Raw genomic sequence first — 18,800 nt, 5'->3', positions numbered from 1 at the left:
CATGTGTGGTCTCAACTATTTGCACATAACTCCGAAGTATTAAAACCAGAAAAGTAATTTCAGATTCTGCAGAAGCACAAATTTGAATCAGGATTGACAGGCTGGCGTATGCGAGCCAATGAATAAGCCCAATTGATTTCCGAGCATCGGCTCCTACGTACGGCCTTATTTTTCTCTACTTATTGCACAGGCTTTTACTAGAGAAATTATTCTGAAGTAGTATTTAATAATGAAATGATTCTCAAAGGTATTGGGGTATATCCCTGTGACTATCAAAGGTCTGCTGTCTATCACTCTAGGGTTTGGTTTTATGGTTGTCTCATCAAGAGGCCATTCCCTGCCTTTCTCTGCCTTTGAAATCGTACTCTGCCTGAAAGGAGTTGTGTTTGTGTGTGCGGCCCGCAGCCGTCATTTCCGAGCGAACGTCGACAGTTAGAAGGCAGTCTTCTCGGGTTACAAAGATGGATTTGTTCAAGATTAAGTTTGTACAACTGGGAGAATAAGTTACCTTTTAAAAAACAATCCAACTAGGCTGACAAACAGGAAACTTTCTCAACCTCATGTGGTAATCAGGGACATGTAAAAACCAAAGTGATAACCCACTTCACTGCCACCAGATTGGCGCACCTTGAAAACCCTGCTGTTGAGTGCTGTGTGGACGTGGAGCAGACCAGGAGCTACGTTAGGTGGTAGGACCGGTTTTGTCGAGGGGTAGAGAACATGGATATGTGTTGCAACATGCAAACACTGCGTGAAACGCCACCTTACAATATGAGATGTATCTAAAATTCGTCCTAAATTAATTCATTTCAAAAATGTTGGTTCTGGCACTGGCCCAGTAGCTTAGTTGGTTAGAGCGTCATCCTGATATGCCAAGGTTGCAGGTTTGATACCCAGTCAGGGCATATCCCACAGTTTGAAAACCACTACTCGAGAAACAGCAGGTACAAAGATTTATTGCAGTTTTGGCTCCGTTGGGCATCATCTAGTGCACCAAACGTTTGCCGATTCGATTCCCAGTCAGGGCACGGGCCTGGGTTGCGGGCTCCGTCCCTGGTGGAGGCCGTACAGGAAGCAGCCCACTGAAGTTCAGCTTTCACATCTCACATCAATCTTTCTCTTTCTCCCCCACCCTCTTTCTAAAAATCAATAAAAATATTTTTTAAAAGATTCATTGCTGCCGAAACCGGTTTGGCTCAGTGGATAGAGCGTCGGTCTGCGGACTGAAGAGTCCCGGGTTCGATTGCGGTCAAGGGCATGTACATTGGTTGCGGGCACATCCCCTGTAGGGGGTGTGCAGGAGGCAGCTAGTCGATGTTTCTCTCTCATCGATGTTTCTAGCTCTCTGTCCCTCTCCTTTCCTCTCTGTAAAAAGTCAATAAAATATTAAAAAAAAAAAAAACAACAAACAAGATTCATTGCTGCCGACTGTATTAGCAATGCACTAAAATGAAGCCAAATATCCAAAACTGATTGCTGGAAAAGTAAATTTTGGCTTATTCATATAACGAAAGACTAGCAGTGAAAATTAATTACAGTGACAAGCGACAACACAGGAGGGAGGGAGGGAAGCAGCTTCCAGAACATGACTGGTCTGATTGCATTTCAGTAAAGCTCAGAATTCTGCAAAACTAATGATAGTGTAAGGACACAAATATGGCAAGAATTTAAAAGGGATTTCAATTCAGAAATAAACGGTAACTTCAGAACAGGAGGAGGGGAGGAGGTCAGGCTATTTCATTACTGTGGCTTATATTCTTTTTAATTAGGTGGTAAGTACCTGGATGTTCCTTAAACCATGATTATTTTTCTTGTATGTAATAAGTATATCTATTTAATAAAAACTATTTTAAGTTTAAAAAAAAGACTTGAGCTGACAGCAGAAGCCACAGTGGTTCACAAACACGCTTTGGCCTGCAGTGGGAAGTCAGTGCTAACTGTACTGGGGGGGAGGGGGGTGCTCACCAGGTCCCCATTGTCCCTGCCTCCAGCATCTGAGTTTGAAGTGCCCTGGACTACTTTGCATGCTAAGAAAGGTGCAGCAAAACGCTTCAGAACAAGTCCTTGACCCAAAGTCTGCTGACAAAAGAGGCCCATCTTCCCCAGAAAAGGTCCGCTTTAGTATTTCTGTCCCCAGTGGGCTCGGAACTAACCCTTAGGAGGCATGGCCTGGCCTGGATGCATATTCAGGGATGAATTTCAGAGCAGCAGCTGGGCCCCTGCTTTGATTATATTCAGTGAGTAACTAAGATCTTTTATTAAGTTCCTTCTCACATTGGAAAATTTTTTTATTTAGCATTCACATTCAGAAAACAAGGGTTATTTTTACTTTTAAAATTGTACATATTTTTAATGCACTGAAAAGTTCAAAAAGCACAAAAAGTCATAGAGGGGGGTAAATCTCCCTCCCGTCCAGTCTCCCAAGCAACCAGTTCCTCTCTCCAAAGAAACTAAAATTACCACTTTATTTTGTATCTTTCCAAGGGCATTTTATACATATACAAATAGATATGAATATATTCTCCCAACCTTCTTATACAAATAGTAGCAAACTATACGTAGTGTTCACAACCTCATGGTATTGTACGGATATATGTACTTTACTGAACCAGTCCTGCACACCCATCATTGTCCATGTGCAAGAGTATTTACGAAGGATCATTTCATTAAAGGATGTCTGCGTTCATAATTTCGGTGACGTTTTCCAAAATGTCGTCAGGGGCTTCCCACTCTTCTCCCACCTGGCGTGGCGGCTCCAGTAGAACTTGTACCTGTCCTGCTCTCCCACCCACCATGTCAGGGATAATTTTGGAGCAGAGAGATAGGATGTGAGAGATGGAAACTCTATGTCAAATCAGGTTGCTACCCACTCAGCTATGATTTATCTCTAAGGAATCACAGGCATAGGGGCTTAATCACAAGGAACAACAGCCTGTAATTATTGGAATCGAGATTCTAGGTCAGTGGTCGGCAAACTCATCAGTCAACAGAGCGGCAAACGGCGGCTCGCAAGCCGCAGTTTGCCGACCCCTGCACTAGGCTAAGTGCACCCAAATCAATGAGAAGCAAAATCCCCAGACTGACCGCTCAGCCCGGGGAGCAGGGGCGGTGAGGACCGAGGCTTCCGACGCGCAGTGACGGCGGGCCCCACGGCCAGGGTCCGCCCGAAAGGCCACGCTGGGCAACGGCCTGGGAGAAACTGGGCGCCTCCGTGGATTTTTCCCGACGGGAGCGGGTTCCCGGGTGTCCCGCGGGGAAGACAAACCCGCCATCAGCTCCTGGGCTCAGGGGTCCCGGACGCCCTCCGTCTGCGGGGCCGCGCGCACCTCCGGGAGATTTGCTGCCCGACCTCCCCGCCCACCCCTTCCCGCTCCGCCCGCAACGGGTCCGCAGCCCCCGGGCGCCGGGTCCTGGGGGGTCACGTGATGCAGCCCGGGCCGGCTCGCACACCGCAGCGTCATCACGTCGCGCGGCCCGCTGGCCCTTGCGATCACGTGATCCTGGGAGGGGCGGTCTTTGCGCTGAAACGTCATCACGTCGCGCGGCCGCGGGGCCGACTGAGCGAGACGAGCGCAGTGACGGCTCCGGAGCCTCCGGGTCGGGGTGGCGGCGGCGGCGGCGGCGCATGGGTTTCTCCTGAGCCGCCTGCTGGCCGCGCGCCCCCCTCTCGACCCCACCGGCGGGCGCAGGTGAGCCGATGGGCAGGGGGCGCTCGGTCTTCTCCGTCCCTCCCTCCCTCCCTCCGCCCGGGCGGGCCTTGCCCCCGCGTCGTCTCTCCGCGGGGACGGGGTGGCGGGGGCTCTCAGCCCCTCGTAGGGGGCCTCCACCTGCGGCGCCAGTTGTCGGGGGCTTCCCCGCTCTTCTCCCACCTGGACCGTGGCGGTTCCGGAATCTGACGCCCCTCCCGAACCTCCGGCGGGGGAACCCTATTCCGGTGTCTCGGAAGTTCTTGCGGGGGGGAGGGGGGATGCTGGCTTCGCTCGCCGAGGCCGATCCCCTGCAAACGGGCTTTGTTCAGGCCTTCCTAGACCTCCAGCGTTGCACCCGAAGCTGAAAAACATCGTCCGCCGGGATGACTCACTCCTCCGCTGTCACCTGGGTCTTGCCGGGCTCTGGGAGGGGGTGTGAGAGGAACTGCACGGCGACAGGCTAGCTGTGGACGGCCGTGGTGGGAATTCAGGATGTCCTGTTGGCTCTTCAGAAATTACGGTTGTGCACCATCCAGAGCTGAGGGGTCAGTGCCGACATGTACACATAAGGAACTGGTGGACATTGATATTGGGTCTCAAAAGAACTGTTGGTCCAGAAAGAAACTCACTACAGACTGATTCATTTGCCTGTCAGCATAACTATTATTGCTCGTCTCACATTCGGTTCTTATATTTCTAGTAACACATGATCTCACTCATCTAGGGGAAATGATGAACAACATAGACTGATGAACAAGAACAGAACCAGAAACAAGGAGGCATCGACCGGACTATCGGGCCTCAGAGGGAGGGTAGGAGAGGGTGGGGGTAGGGGGGAGAGATCAACCAAAGGACTTGTGTGCATGCTTATGAGCCTACCAATGGTTAAGTTCAACAGGGGGTTGGGGCATCCGTGGGGAGGGGTGTGGGATGGGAATGGGGGGATGAGGACAAATATGTGACACCTTAATCAATAAAGAAATTAAAAAAAGAAGAAGAAGAAATTACGGTTGTGAGCTGTGGGGCTTGTGGTTTGTTTTGGTTTGGTTTGTTTCGTTTTTCTTGAATCATCTATGGAAGTGTTGGAATCCAAATAAGAGAGAGTCTCTTAGTAACCACCCCATTTCATTCCCCGCAAGTTGTCCTTAAAGAACAATGTAGTGTGGCTAAAGCCTGTCCGTAACCGAGAAAGTACTCCTTAGGTTGGCTCCTTTTAAATGGGGAATCTGTTGCTGAATTCATTTAACTGCTGCGTGCAAGTGACTGTGGCAGAAATGAGAAGTGAGTTTTGATGATAAGTTTCTGTCCTAGTAAGGCTCTTTGTTTCCGTGTAGAAGAATTTCTACAGATACTGACTTGCTGGTGTTGATGGACATCTAATGATGGAGAGAAGGGAGACCCTTCCGTGAAAGATTTGTAGTAGCTTAGCCAGGTGAAAGTCCATAGACAAGCGTGCATGGTTTCCATGGTCCAGTGTAGATACTGGGTCCTCAGTGGGTCCAGGTATATTTGGAAATCTTCCTACATAATTCTCTGCATTCTTCTTTGGGGAAAAAAGTTTGTTTTTGCTGGCTCTGGCTTTTACTGCTCTAAGTTGAAGACCCAATTCTTTTTTTTTTTTTTTTTTGCATTCATTTACTACATATTTATTGTACACCTGCTGTGATAGAAAAATATATACACATGGCCCTAGCCGGTGTGGTTCAGTGGATAGAGCGTCGGCCTGGGGACTGAAAGGTCCTGGGTTCGATTCCCCGTCAGGGTACATGCCTGGGTTGCAGGCTTGAACCCCAGTAGGGGGCGTACAGGGAGACAGCCGATCAATGATTCTCTCTCATAATTGATGTTTCTCTCTTTCTCTCCCTCTCCATTGCTGTCTGAACTCAATAAAAATATTTTTAAAATATATATATGTATATATACACAATGGATCCCCATCCTCTAAATACTTAGCCATTTAATCTGCTTATGGATATTCAATAATAGTGATAGAGGCCTTTAAGCAATTTTATTTTTCCATCATCTCAGACAACAGCCTTATGAAGCTCTGCGGGACCTGGATAGTTTCTGTTCAGAGCTGAGTGTTGATGATGAGTGCCAAGTGGCGGGGGCACTCTGTACTATGGGAATTCAGAGGAGGGGAGAGCATTCTTACTTGGGATGATTAGCGGCTGGACTGTGGGGGTGATGCCAGGAAGAGGCGTGCTCTCGACTCCATGTTTGGTTCTGAGGACGCCGCCTTAATTTGGAAAGCTACGTGAAAAATGTTCCGATGTTCCGTTTCCCCAGTCCTTCACATATGCTCATTGCGTTTTCCTCTTGTATTTCCAGAATCCAAGGACCCCTTTCATTGTTTCTCCACTTTGCTTGATGGGAGGCATTATGGCCCCCAAAGATATCATGACAAACACACATGCTAAGTCCATCCTCAACTCAATGAACTCCCTCAGGAAGAGCAACACCCTGTGTGACGTGACTCTGAGGGTGGAGCAGAAAGACTTCCCGGCCCATCGGATCGTGCTGGCTGCCTGTAGCGATTACTTCTGTGCCATGTTCACTAGTGAGGTAAGATACCTGCCCTTTTAGTATAAAAGTAGAAGTTTGGCAGGAATTCATTGGTTTTATAGCTTGATTCTAAAGAATTTTCGTCTTTTATTTTTTTTTAAATATATTTTATTGATTTTTTTACAGAGAGGAAGGGAGAGGGATAGAGAGTTAGAAACACCGATGAGAGAGAAACATCGATCAGCTGCCTCCTGCACACCCCCCACCAGGGATATTCCCACAACCAAGGTATATGCCCTTGACCAGAATCGAACCTGGGACCCTTCAGTCCGCAGGCCGATGCTTTATCCACTGAGCCAAACCGGTTAGGGCTCGTCTTTATTTTTAAGAATAATTATTACTCATAACTCCCAAGGATGTATTCTAGGCAAAATGTACCATCAGTGATTCGGTGATCCCAAAATCAAGTTAACCCCGTATCTTGCAGAGTATCAAACAACTCGGTAAAATTGATATTCCAGGAAGGTGTCATCTCACTGTGTGCTCTTGGGTTACTTTCAGTTCCTTCCCCTTTGGGACAGCTACAAATACGTGCTTTATACAAACCAAACAAAATAGACTATGATTTTAAAAAGATGTGTATTCAGTTCATATTATTAACATCCCTCAGGCTGATGGATATGAGTTGCTGCCTTTATCATGGAGAATGATAACCACGGGTATTTCACGCCCTTTGCATTTCCAGCTTTCAGAGAAAGGGAAGCCGTACGTCGATATCCAAGGTTTAACTGCCTCCACCATGGAGATCCTGTTGGACTTTGTGTACACGGAAACGGTGCACGTGACGGTGGAGAACGTGCAGGAGCTGCTCCCTGCAGCGTGTCTGCTCCAGCTGAAAGGTACAGGTGTTCCTGTTGTGCACGCCAAGATGGCCCCGGAATGTTTAAAGTGGAGACCAACGTAGGCGCTCACAGTTACTGCCCATGGCCCAGAGATCGGGTTTCAGGCACTGTAGAAAGGGCCTCTCCCAGCGTGAGTGTCGGGCTCTTTAGGAGAGATCGTTTACCCCTGTTCTGTTTTCAGGAAAACGAAGGAGCAGAGGACAGATGCGCTTCCTTGCATGCCCTGCAAGGACACAATAGCCCTGCAAGGACACAAGAAACCGATACTGTTGTCGCCCACATAGAGGGTTGCGATGGCCGGGGGGTAGGGAGGCAAGGGGGACTGCTCATGGGAGCCCTTTGTACCTTTACTCACCGTGCAAAGTGTGAATTGGAGACTTTAATTGACACACAAAAACGAAGTGTCAAGTTTTCACGGAGTTAGCGGTGGTGACCCTTGACCCTGCCAGGGCCCCGTCCGCTTCTTCACCTCCAGTGCTGTTTCTGTTGTTTTCCGTTTTAATGGTTGAGACAATGGGAGGGCTTTGCATTACTGCACAGCTAGGTTTATGCTCTGAACTTCTCCGTTAGAGAAGCATGAGCTAGATATTAGTTTCCTATTTTTTCTTCACTGGAGTCTTTTAGCAAATTTAAAAAAAAAAACTTTTAACTTTTCAATTACAGTTGACATTCAGTATTATGTTAGTTTTGGGTGTACAGCATAGTGGTTTCACATTTATGTAACTTACGAGGTAAATTTTCACATAGAGTAGAAATTAGGCACATTATGCTGAATTAGAATTGGTTTTATAGCTTGATTTTCAAGAGTTTTATGGGCAGTTTTGCTTAATTGTGCCAGTGTCCCCAGAAGCAGTTTGTCTTGCTCTACTTGTTTTAAAGCTAAAGCAGAGACCATCATAAAGGCCTTGTTGGATGTCACCTAGTGCCGTGGTCGGCAAACTGCGGCTCTCGAGCCACATGCAGCTCTTTGGCCCCTTGAGTGTGGCTCTTCCACAAAATACCACGGCCTGGGCAAGTCTACTTTGAAGAAGTGGCGTTAGAAGAAGTTTAAGTTTAAAAAATTTGGCTCTCCAAAGAAATTTCAATCGTTGTTCTGTTGCTATTTAGCTCTGTTGACTAATGAGTTTGCCGACCACTGACCTAGTGCATAAATAGGTTTGCATTCCTTAAGCATGAAATTTCTAATCTGGTCCTTAGTGCTGAGCCAGGGTTCTCTAACTCTGTGTAGAGATGTTGCGATGGAGAACAGAGACCAGAGCACAGCTGGCCACGTGTCCTGAAGTATTCAATGTCTGTGTTTGTCCTAGGTGTGAAGCAAGCCTGCTGTGAGTTCTTAGAAAGTCAGTTGGACCCTTCTAATTGCCTGGGTATCAGGGATTTTGCTGAAACTCACAGTTGTGTTGACCTGATGCAAGCCGCTGAGGTTTTTAGCCAGAAGCACTTTCCTGAAGTGGTACAGCACGAAGAATTCATCCTCCTGAGTCAAGGAGAGGTGGAAAAGCTAATCAAGTGTGATGAAATTCAGGTACAGATTTGGGTTCTTACGGTGGCTTCTTTAAGATCGGGCCGTTACAAAAAGCAAGGTGGACTTCCATGTTTCTGTGGCAGGGCTTCTTACTCCACGTCCACATTGGCTCCACAGGTTTCATTAAATGCCCCTGAGATTACATGCCAAGTTATTGGCATATTTATGGAGGGAGTTCACCACCTTCCTGAATGAAATGTGTGATCCCAGTGTTGAAGAATCATTGCTGTACAGAGTGGATGACGCAGAAATTGGAAGGAAAGTGGATTTCTCTGTTACCCCTTCACTCATCTTACGAACATCTATCGCGAATATCTGTGACATAGCAATCAAGGCGCCAGGTTCTATGGACCCAGAAGTAAGGGGCAGCTCTTGTTTTCAGAGAATTCACAGTCCAGTGGTAGAAACAACAACATCAAAACCGATTGTCATAGAGTGTAATGAGAATAACGAGCCTACTCAGAGTGAGGACATTGCATCGGAGAACGAAGTGTGAACCTGGTTTAAATCAGATCAGAAAGGAAGGGACAGAGGTTGGAGACCGTGAGCAGGAGCCAGGTTCTGAGTGCCGCGTGGGGGACGAGGAAGTGAGGGAGGGGCCTGGGACATGGGTGTAAGGCAGCATTCAGTGCTGAGCCTGGCAAGGGAACTTCAGCACACTTCCACACAGTTTTCATTGCACGTAGGCCTCGGGATCGTGAGAAGTCTAGCACAGAGCTGTTCGTGTCAGCAGGCCTAAGGCCTTCCTCTCCAGTGGTCCAGTTCTGTGATCCAGTCAGGAGCGTCTGGGAAATACCTCGCAGAGCCACGTGGGGGGATGAGTCCACCTGTTGGCTTTGTCCCCGCAGTTAGGAGAAATCCAGCTCTATAGGAAGCTCAGAGTTCTTCCTCCCCACGTCCCCTCTTGCTCTCCTTGGATATAGTAAAAAATTAATTTTAAATTAATGGATTCCTAGATATTAGTGGCTCCTCAATTTCAAGGGCTCCCAGCTCTCGGCCCTTCTGCTCTGTTCTACCCAAGGTCGTTGGTGATCCTTACAGACCTCAGTGTGATTAGGTCACAGGCCGGCTTAAAGGCTTTTCATGGCTCCCAGTCGCTCTTAGAGTGAAGTCAGTCTCTGAGGCTATGACCGGCCTCGTCTACTTCTGCGGCTGATCTACAGCCCTCCCCACCCGTTCATTCCACTGCACCTGCCTCCTCAGTCCCTAAGTGGTCATTGCTGCTTCGCACGGGGCCAGTGCCGCGGGCTAGACATCCTGAGCAGATGGAAAGGACCTGTGCCCGCGCTGTCCAGCTCAGCAGCCACTGGGGCACCAAAGGGTGGCGAGTGTGGCCGAGCAGCCGAGTTTCCAGTTTCACTTAATTTTGATTAATGTCAATGCAGTTGCCACACAGGCTGGCTCCGGGTCGGACAGTGCGGCTCCAGGTTTCTGCTTGTGCTCTGTCTGCCCAGAGGCCTCTCTCCCTGGCGAACTGCCGCTCGCCCATCAGATTTAAATCTCTTGCTTCTGCAGGGAGGCCTTCCCTGGCCCATCAGTGGGAACGGGGAAATCGCGTGCATTTCTGTCTCGTGCCCCTGTGCTTTCCCAGTGCAGTGTGTAAGGACAGAACGGAGTCCTCACTTTCTGATTTTACCATGATCGCCCCACTGAAGAGCTGGTTCGTGTCTGGCCTGTTCACCACTGAGTAACCGCCTCTGGCACAGTGCCCGGCACTCCCTAGGTGTTCGGGAAAGCCCTCGGATGAGTGGACATTCTGGGACATTTTCTGTGTTTTCAGTTCTTAGGAAAAGTTCACAGGGTGGTTACCTACATAGGTCCTGTCACACGCTGGAAGGCGTCTTGTCAGGACAGGCACCGTCGGGCTGGTGGGAGGACACAGAACCCCACTCTGGTGTCATCTTTGGAAGGTTCTGGGTGCTGTCACACCTGGTGCTTTTCCAGGGGAATAGTACCGGTTGTTTGTGGTTCTTAACTTGTGGTTCTCCATCTGTCATAGGTAGCCTAGACTCAGGTTCCCCGTGATGCCTATGTGCAGCGTGTCCCCAAGAAATGTATCCACACTCTAACAGCTGTTAGCTCCATTTTGAAATGAACTGCATTTTGGGGCACCCTGTATATTGTCTCAATAGCTCCATGCCTCTTACAGCAGGTGCCCAGGTGCTGGGCCCATAGTGATGTGGAGAAGCCGGAGGTATTTGACGGCACAAGGGTGTGAACGTTCCCTTAGAGCCAGCTTTGAATCGGCAGCAGGTCCTCCCCCACGCCCCTGAGAGCTTCAGAAGTGACCAGAGAAGGTTCGGGAGTGGAGGACATTCTGAAGCAAACACCAGCCTGTGGCTGAGGGCTTATTGGGCACTCTCTGTGTCAGATATTTACCCACTTTGACCATTATCTTCTTCCTGGTCTTAGGCAGTTGTGTGTGAAAAGATGTTTTCCTAAGAGCCTAGCTTTCCTGGGAGATGTTAAATAATGGTGGGAGGGGGGGGTGGGGAACAGGAAGGGGAAGGTAGGCATGGCTACTTTCTGAGCTTGGGAGGCGATTGGCAGAACACAGGTCTGTAATTGTGCACTGATAGGTAGATTCTGAAGAGCCAGTCTTTGAGGCCGTCATCAACTGGGTGAAGCACGCCAAGAAGGAGCGAGAAGAATCCCTGCCTGACCTGCTGCAGTACGTCCGGATGCCCCTGCTGACCCCCAGGTACATCACCGACGTCATCGATGCGGAGGTAAGTCCTGGAAGACACCGGACCCCGCGCCTGACTGTCCTCAGCGTAGTGTTGTGGCCTCAGGGTCCTTCGTCATTTCCGGACGCCACAGCGTAGTTACTACCAGAGCCTCCTGGGACCACATTTTGGAAACTGGTTTCTAGATCAGAAGCTAATGACAATGTAACCGTAAACGTGCCGTTTATCCTGTAACACTAGTGGGGCCACGGCTCCCTCTGCTCTGTGTTCCAGCCTTTCATCCGCTGCAGTCTCCAGTGCAGGGACCTCGTCGATGAGGCAAAGAAGTTCCACCTGAGGCCCGAGCTGCGGAGTCAGATGCAGGGACCCAGGACACGGGCTCGTCTGGGTGAGCTGGCGTCTGCAGAAAACTGCCCCTTGCCTGGTGGATGATGGAGCTAAAGGAACATTCTGTGAAAACTACAAGGACCTTGTCTCAGGCCTGTTTTTAGTCTTTTCTTCGTCAGGTCCTCTCAGAAAGATCACTTCACCACCAAGCTTTCTTCCATGTCTGTTTTGCACAACTCTTTGGAGGATTCCATGAGACAAAGTGTCACAATTTATAAACTGTCAAGTTTAGTTTCAGTATGTTTGGAGCCTGTAAATTGGGAATTATTTAGAATGTCATGTAGGACTTGGTATGTCCCCATCCACCTGTCCTCTTCCCCCCATGTGTTTTCCCTTCTGGGTGAGGAAGGAAGGAGGAACAGGTGGTGGGGACAGCCCAGGATGGGCAGGGGCCTGCAGTGGGGTGGAGCCCTCACTCGAGCCAGGCTGGGTGGGTGCAGCTACACAGGGCATTTCCTCAAAAGACTTTGTCTTTCAAAAGAAAGGCGGTAAAGGTTATCAAATACCTTCTTTGGGAAAATTGTAGAGAAAGACTCCCTTTAAAAGCCTAGTCTTATGGTTACTTGGCAGTTTTGATGACATCGTTGGCTAAACTGGAAAAATAAAAGTTCATAGAAAAGAGGTGTTTTTTAAAATACGTTTTTAATGATTTTAGAGAGAGGGATAGAGAAATAGAAACATCGATGAGAGAGAAACATCCATCGGCTGCCTCCTGCACGGCCCCCACTGGGGATCAAGCCCATAACCCAGACATGTGCCCTGACTGGGAATCGAACCGGTGACCTCTCAGTGCACTGGATGACACTCAACCAACTGAGCCACACCGGGCAGGGCATGGGAAAGAGACCTTTAAGTATATCACTTGGTTCCTATTTCAAAACTCTCAACTTCTTTGAGGTGAGGTTAGGAGAGGGGTCTTTCACCACCAAGAACACTTCCGTTTGAGGTGCAGGCTGGGAAGGGAAGGAGCTCCTCTTGGCTCCTACCTCCACGGGGAACCCCAGTTGATGTGTCGGCCAGAGGCGTCTGGGTGGGTTGGAAAGGTGGGGACTCAAATTTGCCTTCTGTAGTCTTAATGTCCAGGAATTTCAATGTAAGATACTTGAGTTCTCAAGCTAGAGCCTCTAGAAGAAATAATTCCCTATTAGGCAACCTTACAGTGACTGTTCTATTTCAGGTGGCTTCTCTGGGCCACGTAAAACGACCTTCGTTGTAAAACTGTTTCTGCTTACACGTCCCTGTGAGTGTTTACCCAGCCCAGGACGGTGGGGAGACCTGCCTTTTCCTCCTCTCTCCTCAGGAGCCAATGAAGTGCTGCTGGTGGTTGGGGGCTTTGGCAGCCAGCAGTCTCCCATCGACGTGGTGGAGAAGTATGACCCCAAGACTCAGGAGTGGAGCTTTCTGCCAGTACGTAAGGTGGACCCCGTCGTGGGGAAAGAGCTCACTTGTCCTCCGTCCCTGGCTCTGGGTCATAAATAACCCAGCTCTAAGCATGGGACAACCTAGTAACTGCTAACGCTCCTTACAACAGTGTCATGCGCACAGTAGGTATTCAGTAAATAGTTATCAACTGTTTCCATTAGGTTAGACCTCAGAATGCCAGTGGCCAGTGTCAGCTGCCACCCTGCTTCAGCGCCTTCCGGAGCTGTCTGTAACTCCCAGCATGCTCCACTGGTCTTGCTCTGTCACCCTGAGCTTGGTGTTGTGTTAAATTGAACTCAAGTTTGTATCTTTCTCACTGAGTCTGTCTCTGTTTGAGTGGTGAAAATATTAATTCTGAGGAAACCTGGAAATCTTTCAATCAGTCCTCATGACTTTAGGGTCGTTGAATCTGGCCCTTTGATTAGCAGTTCGGGAAAACTTCCATCTGTGGGAGGATCTTCGTCTGTAGCACAGAGCCCTGTGGAGTAGAAAGGAATGAGACCCTGGATAATGGGAAGCCTTGGAGTGAGACAGGGGTGTAGAATGCTCGATGCTAGAGCATCACAACAAGCGAAAGAGTGTCTGCTCAGGGGGCAGACAGCTGGAGGCCACTGAGGAGCGCTGCTCCCGAAGGCTCCTGCTGGCGAGTGAAGAGGCGGAAACAGGACAGAGAGCCGGGAGGAGTCCGAGGCTGCGTGACTGAAGTGCTCTGTCCCCTTCTCTCCTGAACCACAGAGCATCACACGGAAGAGACGTTACGTGGCCTCCGTGTCTTTACATGACCGGATCTATGTCATCGGTGGCTACGATGGCCGTTCCCGCCTCAGTTCAGTGGAATGTCTGGACTACACAGCAGATGAGGATGGGGTCTGGTATTCCGTGGCCCCAATGAATGTCCGACGAGGCCTGGCCGGCGCCACCACCCTAGGAGGTAAGCTGGGTGTGCAGGGTGGCGTGGCCATGCTGTTGGGGCTGGATCGGGGCTCAGACCTCCCTGCTGTCTGGCAGGAGCATGGCCTGTGGAGGGTCCCGGTGAGGTCAGATGCTCCTGTTTGCTTGGGCAATAGCAGTTACAAAGCTGTTCAGTGTTCATGGGCGCTTCAGTGCTGACAACATGCTGGGTAGGGTTGCAGCATACTGAGGGGGACGTTGGCCTGGATTTCTGGGACCCGCGGCTGGTCTGGGAGTGCTTTGAGGACCTCATCCACTGTCTGCATGTGTGGCCTGTGCTCGCTTCCTTATCGATACGACTTCATTGACTTATCCCATAAGAAACACGTTGGTTTTGCTCCCAAACATGTGAAGGACTTGTGAGGAATTGGTAGAGAAAAGAATGATTAGAAATCTCTCCTTGGGGGGAGGGCAGGTGATGGGGGTGAGGGTGGCCGGGGAGAGTTCAATGGGGGAAAAAGGAGACCTATGTAATATTTGAAACAATAAAGAACTGAAAAATTTTTTTAAATATATTTTATTGATTTTTCACAGAGAGGAAGGGAGAGGGATAGAGAGCTAGGAACATCAACGAGAGAGAAACTTTGATCAGCTGCCTCCTGCGCACCCCCCACTGGGGATGTGCCCGCAACCAACGCACATGCCCTTGACCGGAATCGAACCCGGGACCCTTCAGTCCGCAGGCCGACGCTCTATCCACTAAGCCAAACCGGTTTTGGCTGAATTTTTTTTAAAAAAAGAAAATAAATTTCTTAGTGAATAATGAGGCTGTTGATATAATTAGAGTGATTTATGATTAAAATGTTTAAATTCACAACATAAAAAAAGAAATCTCTACTTCTCTAAGAGTCTGTGGTTGGTTCATTCTGAGCAGATATGATCTACGTCTCTGGAGGCTTTGATGGGAGCAGGCGTCACACCAGTATGGAGCGCTATGACCCCAACATTGACCAGTGGAGCATGCTGGGAGATATGCAGACAGCCCGGGAAGGCGCGGGGCTGGTGGTGGCCGGCGGAGTGATCTACTGTCTAGGTGTTGACCCGGGGAGGCAGGGATGGGGGAGGGCATAATGGGTGGCAGCCTTTGGGGGCAGAGGGTTCTCGTTTTACCAGAATCAAGTTCATAGATGGCCTTCAACTAAAACCCTGGTCTATCCCAATACAGTTCCATTAACTGGGATTGTCTTTTTCATGGAAGCAGAACATGGGATTCTGTTAGATTTCTCTTTGGACTGTTAGAACCCTTGAAGGAGAACTGAGATTAAAGATCAAGTTGGAACACAGAGAAAGGCAGGCTGGGAGTGGGGGTCAGGATTTGTCGTTCTCTCTGGAATGGCCTCTACTTTGTCTTTCAGGAGGATACGACGGCTTGAATATCTTAAATTCCGTTGAGAAATATGACCCCCATACAGGACACTGGACTAACGTTACACCGATGGCCACCAAGCGCTCGGGTAAGACCGTCGGGTCTGAGGGGGGCAGTCTGCAGTCGGGTCTCTGCTTGCACGGTGGGGGCACAGTCACAGGACAGCCCGTCGGTCGGGGTTGTAGTTCCTCTTTGCTCCGACTTCAGTGAAGCAGGAGTCAGAGTTCACCCTCCTCCTCGCCTCTGATCTCCGTGTCCTGAGAATGAAGACAGCTTTTCAAACGGAGTATACATTTGAGGACAGAAGCCTTCTTATTTTATTCATTTTTTAAATCCCAGCATTGTCACGTCTGGTACAGTCGTGTGTGTTTAGCATGTTACGTGGGCGAGTGCTGACAGAACTTCCTGAAGAGGAGCTGGGCTCTGAGGCAGGAGAACGCTGTGCTGTTCTGATTCACTTTCTCTGTAAAAACTGCCCAGAACCATCACAGCTCCTTTCCGTCCTTCCTCCTTCATTGCCTCCTTTTTCCATTTCCTTCTTTTCCGTTAACGGAGAGGGTTGGGCTCTGAATTAATGAAAGTGAAGGTGAGAGCCATTTTGTGTTTTTCTCATTTCAACTCCCACCAGTGGTTTACAGATGGGATGGGATAACCTGTGCCGGCTGATTTCAGGCCTGTCTGGCTCTGTGCACATCCCTGAGCTACCTGAGCATTCAGCTGGCCACCAGCGACCATGTCTTTCTGGGATCTGGCCTCAGTTCAGGAGTCGTGACCTGCTCTACCTTTTTCCAGGTGCAGGAGTAGCCCTGCTGAATGACCATATCTATGTGGTGGGGGGATTTGATGGCACAGCCCACCTTTCTTCCGTTGAAGCATACAACATCCGTACCGATTCCTGGACGGCTGTCACTTGCATGACCACCCCCCGATGCTATGTGGGGGCCACGGTGCTTCGGGGCCGACTTTATGCAATTGCAGGGTGAGGAGTTAAAACCAGGCTGGGGCCATCATGCATCAGGGCAACATGATCCCATCCACACTGTGGGGTGGAGACGGTGAGGGTCAGGGGAGATGTCTCCATGGCGACCTCAGTGTGGGATGTGGGTGGAGAGGAACAGAAAGCTCATTTCCCTTTCTTGCTTCTTCCCCACTCAGATATGATGGGAACTCCCTGCTGAGCAGCATCGAGTGCTACGACCCTATCATCGACAGCTGGGAAGTGGTGACCTCCATGGGAACCCAGCGCTGTGATGCTGGCGTGTGTGTTCTCCGAGAGAAGTGACCTTGTTGCAGCTCCATCCAGAGCTAGTGACCAGTCCAGGGGCCAGATAGCAGGAGAATCAAGGATCGTGTCCAGAATGTCTGCTTCTCGCTGTGTGCTCAGGGCGATTACAAGCACCAGGGCGGTGATGATGGTCTTTATTTGCACACACTCCCCCTCGCGCTGGGACTTGTCCCTGAGTAGAGTGGTGAACGGCACTCACGGGAAAAGAATGCACTGAGGGGATGTGCGAGGCCAGGCCGCCTCTCCTGGTCTGGGCAGCACTTTCTGGCCATGTCTGACTCACCATGTGCTTAGGAGGACATGCATAAGTTGCGCCCGTGTGTTGCAGAGAACGAAAGTGAGGGTGACCTACTAGAGGTGGGCAGTGTCCAGCCGACGTCTGGATTGGAAGGATTCCAGCTTGAGCCAGCCTGATGAAGTGCAAGTCCTGCTTTTCAGGACTCAGTGTGCTTCCTGGTCGGCAGGGAGCTGCAGCATAGCTCTGCTGGAGGGAACCAGGGGAAGCGCCTGTCACAGCTGTGGGCTTGGAAGACGCCTGTCACACTCCTGGGAGCAGAGCTGCTCCATCCCAACTGGGCTGAGAGTGCGGTGACCTGAACTCGCTGGCGTGAGTGAGCCTGGACCTCCACGACGTGAGACTGGAAGGCAGGGTGGATGTTGGAAGGGTCTTCTGATGTCCCCGGTCTTTCTGGACTGCAGAATGGCCTGCCTGGCCCTGGCCCTGGCCCTGGCCCTGTGCGAGACAAGCACGGTGAACAAGTGTCAGGTGGGCGGAGTGGAGTCAGTGGGGGACAAAGGTACCTGTGAGTTCGTATTCCTCTCACTCCTGCCAGGGCTCATACCCCGCAGCAAGGTTCGCCTTGGGGTGAGAGGTCTTTATTGAATCAGATACTACTATGCTGTAACATTTCCATACTATTTATTGGGGGAAGGGGTGGGGGTGCAGCAGCCTGGAAGTTCAGCTACTTGGTATTGCCCGTCCTTTTATGCGCACACTTCTGCTAAGGGGTGGTTTTTACTGCTGTTTGGTACATTTCGTCCTTGTCCTACTGTCGGGTTCCCAACCTGTCCTTAGAGTGGATTGTGTTCATCCCAGGACAGAGGAATCCAAGGACAACCAAAGTCCCGTGTTATCCAGTACCTGCTCTCACCATTTCTGAGCCACCATTCTAGGCTCTCCTGTGTTACCGAGTGAAATTCTTGCTTTATGGGTATTGGGAGTGTGGGAATGTGATGACCTAAACAAGAAAACACTCCCTTTACATTGAAATTCCATTTTCTCCTCTCCCTGAATTGAATTGACCTAAAGAGTTCATTTCCTTTGTATATTTTTAAGAAAATATTAAAAATAATCTGTCTCAAATGCCTTAAGAAAATTTGTGGCAAACCAGCACTGCCCTCCTACATTTGGGGGAGCAGACGTAGAGATTAGCTGTGGGTCCCGAGTCTTCAGCCTGTTGACCTTGTGTTTGCCAGCTAGCTCCACTGTTTCTCTGTAGACACAGGTATGAGAGTCTCACCAGGAAAATGTTTCTGAATTTGCCATATTCCTTGACTCCTCTCACACTTGGAGTGTCCTTGAACCCTAAAGGGAATCAAGGAGAAGCTCATTTAGTATCCACTTGAATTTCAGGGTTTTAATCATCCCAGCCCCTCCATTTGCTTCAGTTTATGGCACGTGATAGAAACAGCTATGCAGAAGTCCAGATATTGCCAGAGCAAAGGGAAGGGGGAGCCAAAGACGAATTGGTTCGCTGAAGAGCCTGCCAAGCTCTCTCTAGCAGATGGACTGTGCCTGCTGGTGAAACTACAACTACGAAACGTGCCTCTCAGCCGGAGTCTCGGGGAGACAGACTAGGCAGCTCCTCAAACGAGTTTCAGACCAAATTCCCAGGAGTTCTGACATGACACCGCACCAGATGTTTGGCAGTGCTCCCTCCTCATGCCTCCCCGTCACATAAATCTTGCTCCCCGCCAGGGGTGCCCCTAACTTGGTGGTTCCTCCTGCCTTTCTCGGTCTCTTAACTGGAAGCCAGTCACTTGGTTATCCACCACGGAAAGCTATCATTCATTTTGTGGGC

General features: G+C 49.8%; 1 protein-coding gene across 1 annotated transcript; it reads left to right on the top strand.

Moving 5' to 3' along the window:
• Positions 1-3,554: 3,554 nt before the first annotated feature.
• KLHL12 (kelch like family member 12) lies at positions 3,555-18,141 on the top strand. The gene is made up of 12 exons (XM_079763578.1): positions 3,555-3,689; positions 6,021-6,254; positions 6,940-7,093; positions 8,404-8,621; positions 11,201-11,350; positions 11,582-11,696; positions 12,996-13,102; positions 13,853-14,048; positions 14,943-15,101; positions 15,424-15,522; positions 16,227-16,413; positions 16,590-18,141. Exons 2-12 carry the CDS (start codon positions 6,060-6,062, stop codon positions 16,714-16,716), a joined length of 1,707 nt encoding a protein of 568 aa, XP_079619704.1. The 5' UTR covers positions 3,555-3,689; positions 6,021-6,059; the 3' UTR covers positions 16,717-18,141.
• Positions 18,142-18,800: the final 659 nt, after the last annotated feature.

Source organism: Cnephaeus nilssonii (genome assembly GCF_951640355.1).
Source record: "Cnephaeus nilssonii genome assembly, chromosome: 23".
NCBI classification, from domain to species: domain Eukaryota; kingdom Metazoa; phylum Chordata; class Mammalia; order Chiroptera; family Vespertilionidae; genus Cnephaeus; species Cnephaeus nilssonii.
The sequence above is the reverse complement of the archived record's forward strand: the minus strand, read 5'-3'. Positions and strand labels throughout refer to the sequence as shown.